At 43.9% G+C, this 9,847-nt stretch overlaps 1 protein-coding gene across 1 annotated transcript; it reads right to left on the reverse strand.

Annotated features, from left to right (window-relative positions):
- Window positions 1-1,488: 1,488 nt before the first annotated feature.
- On the reverse strand, window positions 1,489-9,847 carry LOC103712595 (Riboflavin synthase-like superfamily protein). The gene is made up of 14 exons (XM_026806737.3): window positions 9,115-9,847; window positions 8,834-8,993; window positions 8,645-8,693; window positions 8,442-8,555; window positions 7,777-8,217; window positions 6,435-6,818; window positions 4,605-4,700; window positions 4,243-4,358; window positions 3,978-4,148; window positions 3,734-3,893; window positions 3,181-3,360; window positions 2,868-2,996; window positions 2,124-2,202; window positions 1,489-1,859 (listed from the first exon to the last, which is right to left on the reverse strand). The coding sequence occupies exons 1-14, from the start codon at window positions 9,698-9,700 to the stop codon at window positions 1,750-1,752; spliced, it is 2,775 nt and encodes a 924-aa protein (XP_026662538.1). The 5' UTR covers window positions 9,701-9,847; the 3' UTR covers window positions 1,489-1,749.

Here is a 9,847-nt window from a genome sequence, read left to right on the forward strand (position 1 = left end):
AATGACGTGTTCTCCCGTACCGTGTTGGGCTCCGTGGAGATTAAAATAATAATCCAGAAAATTAGAACCGGTCCGGATATGTTATTGTCAGCATTCTAGTGGGAAATTTGGAAGAAGAAAAAAAATAAAAATTATACCCTACACCTCATGCATCCCATGGCAATGCACCGTACGGATCACCTCATCTCTTTTTTGATTGGCTAATCACAGTAATGAGTGCACGATGAATGGTGCCGATAGAAGAAGATGAAATGATTGACGTGGTGCACGATCATGTTCGTGCACAATGTATAAGGTATAATTTAGAAGAATTTTTTTTACCAATCTGGACCCATCCTAAACACCACCCCTCATCCTTACCACTCTCAACAGTGACTCAGGAAGGTGGCTGCCTAATTCCAGAATCCATGGCCACTACCATGGTTTCTTTTGGATTCAAAAGTTTCATTCCCTTTCTTCTCACTATAGCTTTAGTTGCATTGGTGTAGAAAGGTTGCGCGTCTCTCAATTTTTCTTCGTTATCTAGAGTGGATCAATTTCCCAAAGGACGGGTTTGAAGAACCGGCCTTATTTGTTTGGCCCAAGGGTTTCGTAGTTCAAAGCCTGTCTATTCTAGCATCCGCCAAGCTCTATGCGCATAATGGTTTAATGATTCATTCTAGAACTTAAAGAAAAACTACTCTACAAAGCCAGTTAACTGGGTACCTCTATTTCATTATGTTAGCATAATTTTAAAAATCACGTAATAGCTTGCGTCAATCATAATATTTTTTTTATTAGCGTGATTCTGTATTAACGTATATTATTTTTTTATTAGAAATCACATAACAACTTGTATTAGTTAGCAATATTTTTCATTATTAGTATGATCCTATATCAGCTTATATTATTTTCTTTATATAAAATTTATACATAAATATATATAATTTTTGAGATATACCGAATGTGACATAATAGAAAATAAATATTTTAACACCTAGTTTAAAAGTTGTTCATGCGTTCATGGGGAGAGTAAATTTTACTCTTTTAGAGCATAGTTCATGCTTGCAGAGTTGGAGTCGGTGGCATTATTTTTTTTTGGGCAAGACCCATCCAGTGGGCCCCAGATATCTTTAATGCCACAGCTCAGCTTTGTATTCTTCCATCATCGTTTCACTACTGTATCGTTTTCGGTCTTAAATGTTCTCTCGCCAGATCTCCATTCATTGTTTAATGGCCAGGTTTGGTGGGTTGCTTCTTCCTTCGGGCATCTTCCAATGAGACCACATGGGATGACCATGGAAGGCAGACAGAGGAAAAAAAAGGGAGGATTATTATTGGTGAAAAAGTTCCATAAATTATTGGTGGAAAAGTCAACGCTCTCCTTCCTGTTAGGAATAGATTCTGTCTGCTTCCTTTCTCTGCTACAAGGATGTTCTTTGCAAGCACCACCTTATTCATAACATTATGTAGATACAAAGCTAGAAAGGAGAAAGAATTGCATGTATATATTAAAAAGAGGCAGCTTCTATATTCTTAGTATTTATAAGTAATCAGACTGTATACATGTGTGGCTATAAAAACTGATCATTGAGAAAGCTTCTAGGCCCTCTCTTTGTGAAAGCAAACTCTGTGACCATCTCTTCTATGATTTATATCAGACAAGCTATATACATTTACAAGTGGACATGGGGTTGTTTCCCTTCTGTCATTTTTAGAGAAGTAACACAAAATTTTGATCCCCTTGTATCTCCTATATACCGTCGAAAACTAGAAGTACTCCTTGTGGAAGTGGAAGCGTGTTGTAGTTTTTTGGCTCATCTCATGCGATAATCTTTTTAGCTCTTTGGCTAATATGGGCGTGCCGCAGTAGAATACACCTGCATGAACCATGAATCTTCATGAGATTCTATTCTGTCTTTTTAAAGGAAAAATAATTATGATTTAGATATTTGTTTCTATTTCATTGAAGAATAGGTAATGATTGGATACATAGTTGATGCAGCATCTTGTTATCTTTTTGTTTGCTCTTTTGTTTGAAGAACCTTGCTGTCATCTTTTGAGAAGGTTTTCTTTTTTATTTGCTTAGAAATATCAAATCATCCTCTTAAGAAGGCTCTCAATCGATTGGTGAAATTAATTACCTACTGTGGCCCCAGGATGTGTGGAAGCTATTCTGGCAAACACTTCTTTCCAGTTTGGCCTTGCAAAGTGCGTTCTCACCTGCCAAATAATGAATTCAGCAATCCTAAGTTAGACCAAATAGAATAACAAACTCTGATTGCTAATTAAAGTCCATACAGACAGATCCAGTTTATAAATTCTTCAAAGACATTCACTCTATTATGATGCTTATCTTTAGCATGAGTTATTTATATCCTACTTTTGCACCTTATGACCAAAGTAGCATCAGATTCGTCTGATTTCATAATCTGCATTTCTGGCTTAGCCCACTTGGTTAAAGTGCTGCAGTTGATTTTATTAATACTTAATAGAAATTCGGGGATCGGTTTGTAGAAGAAAAAAATTCTTATGTTTAGGAGGGTAAGACGATCTAGTTGGTGGAATATGACTGCAAATATAATAGCCAAACTCTTAAACTGAGACCATTAGAAGATTTTTACTCAAGCGAATAAGTACAACTAGTTGAACTTTCTTAAATAGAAAATGCACTTGAGCTTTCTAATCCCTTGGAAATAATTGATTTTTTAGTTTGATTTTGGAAGAGTTACAATAACCTCGAATGCCTGTAGAGATTGATCGCCTTGTGCGAAAAAAAATCTAAATGCATTAGTGATCAATGGTGTCTCTTTTGTTCTCATTAGCAATCCTTTCTATGTTTTCTATTATTATCTCCATAGTAATTTTGTTCTTGAAAAGAATGTTACCCGGGTTCCTGAGACGATGTCAACACCATGCTTAGCATGATTGAGGGCCTGCACCATTGTAAGCAGAGTAGTTCTGGCATCACCCTCCTCATAAACACTCGTCAAATAGTTATGCAGCTCTATCACACCCTGTTTCAACCACAAAAAAGAAAGTGTTGATCTCTTCTTAGTGTCTCTTCCTTGAATTAGAACTTCTTCAATGATTTAATTAATCTACACTTCTAACTTAGAAAAATTATTCAGACAAAAAAAAAAAAAACTGCCTTTCGTTGGCAATGCAAACAAGAAATAGAGAGAAAAAGAAAGGTGCTACCTTTTTATCCATTTCAGCAACATCATTCATCACGCCTTTGAACCATTCAAAAGATCCTGGCTCTCTTGTAACCCAGTAGAAATGGGCCCTGGTAGTCCTATATGGTCTTTTCTTGCTGCTACTGGATGTAGAGAAGCTATTGCTGCTGTCCTCTGATCTGCTAGTCTCCATTGCTAAATCCTAACAATTCCGCACAAACACATATATCATAGATAACAATCTCCCATAAGTGTAATAATAAGCTAGAAATCTTGGTCAAACAAGAAACATCATCAGCATATCTTAGAAAGCACATTCTTAGGTTGCAAGAGCTCAATTTTCAGGAAAAGCTGCGAAAAACTAATGAAAATATTGGCCATCAACTTTACACTAGTGTTTGATTCCTGGACAAGACTTAAGTATATGCAAAAATGGGAGCCACTAAGAAAATCCATCTCACACACCAAAACCTAAAATCATGTCTGAAATGAAAATCCAGAGCGTAAATCAGCCAACACTCGAAGCATATCGTCCTATGTCAATGAAAAAAAACACAATAGGAGTGGGTATTCACCATTAGCTCCTCTGCAAGTTTAATGTTGTTGAGTAGGTCTCTGAGTATGCTTATGAAAGGCGTAGCTCCAATTCCAAGCCCCACCAGAAGTAGAACATCGTAGTTCCGAAAGTCCTGTGCTGGGGCTCCATATGGGCCATCGACAAGCAATCTCGGCAAGCTGCAGGAAAATTTAAAGTCATCATCTGACCAGCCAGAGAGCAATGAAGATGCTTGTGCGTCGTCGTACTACAAACTAGCCAACCTTCTTTGATTCACTGAGCCAAACTCGTTAAACATAGCTCTTCCTATTGAACGCGGTGAGAAGTAGTTCTCTAGGAAAATGCGTTTGAGCTCCTGCGTCCAGTCGCCGCTGGTCCGGATGTGGACGCTGAGGTAATCGTCCCCAGGAGCTGAAGTGATGGAGAACGGGTGCCTGTTGTGGTGCAGAGGGAGCATGGTGAGTTTCTTAGCATTTTACCATGAACTCCAACGAGAGCAGAGATGGAAACACTGGTCGAGGTGCAAACCATTCAAATGGGGAGACTGTGGGACATTGGAGGAATATGTATTGCCCGCTTCTATAGCGAAATCCATGCGGCTTGGACATTGTCAAGGTCAAGACGCTTCCTGGTAGTAACGATACCTGCACAGAACAATTGGTACATAATGATCATGGAAATTTGAAAATATAAGTATTAATCTTAATTTTTGAGTAGTTTTAAACATGTGAAGTTGCTGAATACATGGAGAAAAATAGGAAATCATGGCAGAAATATTTCAAAATTTATTTATATGATTCATGAAACATTGGTAATGCGAGCAAATTAGACTACCAAAAAAGATAAATGGAATAAACTAAATGCAATTTTAGCCATGAGAGGAATGATACCTTTAATATCTTAACAGAATAAGCTTTGGAACGGAAGGCTCGTAGAGTTCGCTCTCCTACATAGAGAAGCAGAGGAACAGAGAGGTACATCCATGTCTGCCAAAACAGCAAGTCATGCACACATTCTTAGCATGCCAAATAATTAGGCCAACTAATATCAACAAGCAGTTTTTATAGCACCCATGAAGACCATAGTAAGATTAATCTCCTAAGCTATTGTAGCGTGTAGGTGGCGTGTTTATAGATCATAACTGATTTATCAGACATAGTTTTGAGACAAACCATACAGTAATTATTTTCCTGGCATTATATTTGATACTGTTAGAAAATATAAAATATATAAATAAATCTGCCTCTTCCTATTAGCTTAGGCTTTTAGTATTCCATTTTCTACAAAGTATTCCATTTTTTTTTGAGACGCTCTGCTCCAGTCTTCTAATATATCCATCCACTAATGGAAAGTCATGGTTAATCAAGTCTATGACCAATGTTTTGGTGCGATATACAGAAACGGTGGGCCATCGTTCCCCTTGAAAAAAAGGCTTCTTATATAAACTAATACGTCGTAGCTAGATTCCATCCAGCTCATATGAATGTCGGCCGAGGGTCTCTAGGGAGCTTTAGAAGCCACTAAAAATATCGGAGCAATCTTCTTCCCCTTGTCGAAGAATATAAAGTTGTTGGATCATGGCGATCACTAATGGTTGGATTTGCACCCCGATTTTTTCCTTCACAGTTTTTAAAGCAGCTACCTTGCGAACCAACGGTCGACGTCAATCAATCTCACAACCCGAATCCATCACTAATGGTGGACTATAAAGCTCTGCACAAGTCACAGCCATTCAAAGTTGTTGAAACTGACTTTTCAAGTGTCATCTCAATCGAAAAAAAAAGTGTTAATTCCTAAAAAAACGTGCCTGTTCACTTTGCTACATCTGGTCCGGCTGTAGCAAAATTAGGCTTACATGCTGCTTCCATCTCATGTGGTCCAGAAGCAACAACTCTGTCACGAAGTGGAAATCCATGCATTTCGACATGTTTTATTTATTTGTTGACCAACCAGCCTAAGGGCTGATACTGGCCGTTGGCTTTTATTACACCAGAGTTTCTAAGCGATGTAAAATATTAGTTCGCACCAGCTAATATGATACCATGTCATATTGCCGAAGTCAGAGGTCGCAGGCTGTCAAGCTGGGCTGGCTGGCTGCTAAACTTATACTAAAGTTTCAAAGAAGATACCATGTCTTACATTGAAGTCAGAGGTCGCAGGCTGTCAGCTGGCTGCTAATTTTATGCTTACTTTCAGTGTCTACCGAAAGATCACCAGCTTCCAAACAATAAACTAGTCAAGAGAATCCAACAGTGACTCAGATTTAGAAAAATTATAGTGCTAAACCACATCAATCACCTTGATCATGCGCTTGTCATGTCCTTATGGCCTACAAGAAACGAGATGACGTGATTGGATTGGCTTGGATTGGTGCACAGCCGATATACAGTGTTTGCATATAATTTCTCCAGATTTAGGCCCAACTCTTAAGGCGAAAGAGACGTCCCAACCTCATCAATCTCTTTTTATCTAAATATTGCTATATACTGCTATAAGTATATAAAACTTCATGTGCTGGCTATGAGAGAACAGTAAATAAAGTTTGGCTTCTTTCTCTTTGTGTTGGCTATGGGAGAACAGTAAATAAAGTTTGGCTTCTTTTCTCTTCTGTACTCACATGAGACTAATATAAATGACACTTTCACCAAAAAAAAAAGAAAAGAAAGAAAGATAATAATAATAATAATGAAGTTTGGGGGGGTGTTATGATGAGAGGTTACCGTTCTCTGGTACCATTTGTGGACGAGGAACATGAAGTAGCCGTGGACGAGGAGGAGGCCGTAGGCGACGGCGAGGAGGTGGTGGGAGTACCAGAAGGCGTTGAAGCCGGTGAGCCGGTTCAGGGGGAACGGCAGCCTCCCCCCGTTCTTCCTGAACCGGTGGGTCGCCAGCGTGAACGACACCGCCATCAGCACCACCATCCCGATGCCCGTCACGCCCTCCACTCCGGCGAGGAGGCTCCTGTACGTGGGCTTCTCCGGCCCGAAGTCGCGCGCCACCAGCCTGTACTTCTCCGGGGACGCCCCGATCAGACGTGGGAAGTCGCACGACAGATGGTTACCCGCGTGCACCAGCGTCCCGATCACTATCGCCGTCGCGATCATCTAATCATTTGATAATTTTGAACAAATCAAGACGGGGCAAATAAATTAAATTTGATCTAAACATCACCCGGCGCCGTCCGACCGAGAATCAACGGTGGGTGACCGGACGCTGGGGGCAGGGGCGTGTGAGTGGGACCCGCCGTCGGCTGGGTCACCCACCATTAATTTTTCGGAGACCCACCTTAGCGGACGGTGGGAAGCAGAGAGGCCTCCGACGTCCCACCAACCACGACGACGATGACGCCAGATCGGGCGTCCTACACGGACCGGCACTCGGCTGGCAGAGACCATCTGGGGCCGGTCATCAACGTGAAGGCCATTTGTTTATTGAATAAATCATATATATTTGTACAGGATCAAAAATTCAAATAATTTTTTCTGATTAATTATTTTGAATAAAGCGATGTATTATTATAAATAATACTAGAATAAACCTCATCTATAATCTGTGGATTAGATGACGCTATAATATGAATCTATTGAGGCTCACCATGATGTTGTAGGTGTGTATTTAGTCTCATATCAGTTATTTATTGGATAAATCTTATATACTTATACGGGATCAAGAACTCAAATAATATCTTTTGTCTAATTATTTTGGATAAAATCATGTGTTGTTACATATGATATCAAAATAAATCTGATTTATAATTTATGTAGATTAAAAAATACTACAATACAAATTTACTGGAGCTCCCCATGCACCGCACCGGTAGGAGGTGCCGCGCGGTTGGCGGCAAAGAAGTAGGATCTTGGGCCCACGTCGTGGGCTGGATTCCACTCGGCCGAGCCACCTCGTGGGCCAATCACAACATGCCAGATGAGCTAGTTTGCACGGCCGAGGCATACTTCCGGTTTTGTATTCGCGAGGTTTCGGTGGGTAAGGCGAGAAGGCAGGGGTAAATTGAAGGAGGAGATGGAGGCGCGAAGAATATCGGGGGTAGTAGTCGGGATCTACCTTGTGGAAGGTGATGCTGTCGTCGAAGGGAACGAAGAGACGGGCCCGAGTGGAGCGGAGCCAGGTGAGGGTATTCCGGCAGACGGGGAGCAGCACGAGGGCCATGTTGAGCTTGAGCGTCTCCGCGGCCCCCTTCGCCGTCGCGAGGCAGTACCCCATCACGTGGAACGCCGCCCGCCGCCGGTACTGCACGAATTTCCACACGAACAGTCCCGCCATGGCTGCCACCCACAGCGCCACCACCCACGCCCCCCGCCAGTTCTCCTGCACCGCCAGCCTCGCCGCCGCCGCCATTCTTCGCCAGCCGCAGCTCCTCCGGGGCCCCCTCGGCCCCCCGCTGGCGATGTTCTGGCTCCACCCGGCGCCGCTCGCCGTGCTCAGCGGACGGCTGTAGTTCATGTAGCTGTCCCTCTGGAGCAGCAACGCCTCCAGCTGCCATAGCTGTCAAAGAATATACAACAGAGAACAGCAACAAGCAGCCAGTCAGCACGTGACACGTCTCATAATTGGGAGCCTACCTATGTCGTGTTTTTTCCATGTTTTCGTTCGGTCCTTCGAGTCCAAGTCACCGATCCAGCTGAGTTTGCATCGAAGGATGGGGAGGAACAGGAATTGTAGTTCAAGTTTGTACTATGATAGGATTCTGGAGCTTTTTTTAGGTTTACCTCGATGTACCCGAGGTTTTCCGGATCCAGCTCCTCCATGATCAGCGCAGCGTACTCCTCCGCCTGCTCCTTAAGCTTCGACAGCTTGTTCGCCGAGGCGCTGAGAACGATCAACTGGAACCGCAACAGTCGCCCACAGATACCATCAAAAATTGCTCAAATAGAATTCTACTTAAAGTTATTGACATCAAAATTAAACTCACCTCCTGTACTTCCTTTCTCGTTATTCTCCCATCCACGTTGGTGTCCACCCTATAATAATAGAAAATTACTAATATTCTCCTTTTTCTTTCTAAGAATTTTTATAATTACCGTAGGTGGCACTGTTTTTCCATTTACCTTTTTTTTATATAGAGAAAAAAAAGGGAAAGAAAGGGGAGGAGGCGTCATACATGTCGAAAAAGATTTGGAGTCGGGCATCGAAACTTTGATCGGAAATCTGGACCCAGAAATCGTACAGTTCCTCCTTGGTTATTCTTTCCAGATTTTGCCGCCGCCGCCGCGCCAACGCGTCGAATAAACCGACAGCGAACTCCTTTGAGTCCACCATCCCTGCCAACCAAATCACCGCTCCCACCGGTTATCGTCCGCTTCCGTCACGGGGCGGTCACCCGACCCCATTTCTCAAACGAAGAGTAAGGAAACGAAGAGTGAGAGAGAAGAGAGAAGAGACCTATACACTCGCCGAAGTCGTCGCGGGAGAGCAAACCGTCCTTGGAGAGCGACGCGAACCGCTGCTCCACCCGCCGCCAAAGCTCCGCCGCCTCGACCGATCCCGTCGTCCGGCTAATAAACCGGAGCCCCTTCAGCGCCCGCTGCGGGCCGGACCTCGTCCGGTCCAGCCGGGCCTGCCTCCGCCGCGCGTCCCGCGCGGCTAGGGCGGCCGCGGCCGACTCCTTCGCCGGCACCGGCGACGGCGACCGCGACCGCCGCGGCGACGGCGACCTCAGCCACGCGAACTTCCGCCGGATGCGCGACGCCGTCGACGAGCTCCGGCTCAGGTTCCCCCCGGGGTCCGGATCGGCCACGGTGCCGCCGTATGTCGGTGTGACGCTCCGGACCACCATCGACTCCTCGTCCAGCTCCAGCATCACTTCCACCAGCTCGCTCTGGTCGTTGAGGAAGATCGGCAGCATTCCGCCGCCAGTCCCCGGGGAGAAGAGCTCGTCGCCGGAGTCTTCATCCTCGGCGAGGAAGTCGGCTATCCGGCGGCGGCCGGACCGCCGCGAGCTGCTCCCCCCGGACGACGGCGTCCTCATCTCCTGTACGATCAGTTAAATCACTTCCGTCTCCCTCTCTCTCTTAATTATTGGGCAGGTTTCTCCTTCCTCTTCTTCTTAAAACGAACTCCACACCACGTATTCAACGCTTTGGCGATGAGCTCCCACAGAGTGGTTGGGATTCGT

The sequence above is a fragment of the Phoenix dactylifera genome, chromosome 5 (genome assembly GCF_051530095.1).
Source record: "Phoenix dactylifera cultivar Ajwa chromosome 5, Ajwa_hap1_PhDact_Kaust_v1.1, whole genome shotgun sequence".
Classification (NCBI taxonomy): domain Eukaryota; kingdom Viridiplantae; phylum Streptophyta; class Magnoliopsida; order Arecales; family Arecaceae; genus Phoenix; species Phoenix dactylifera.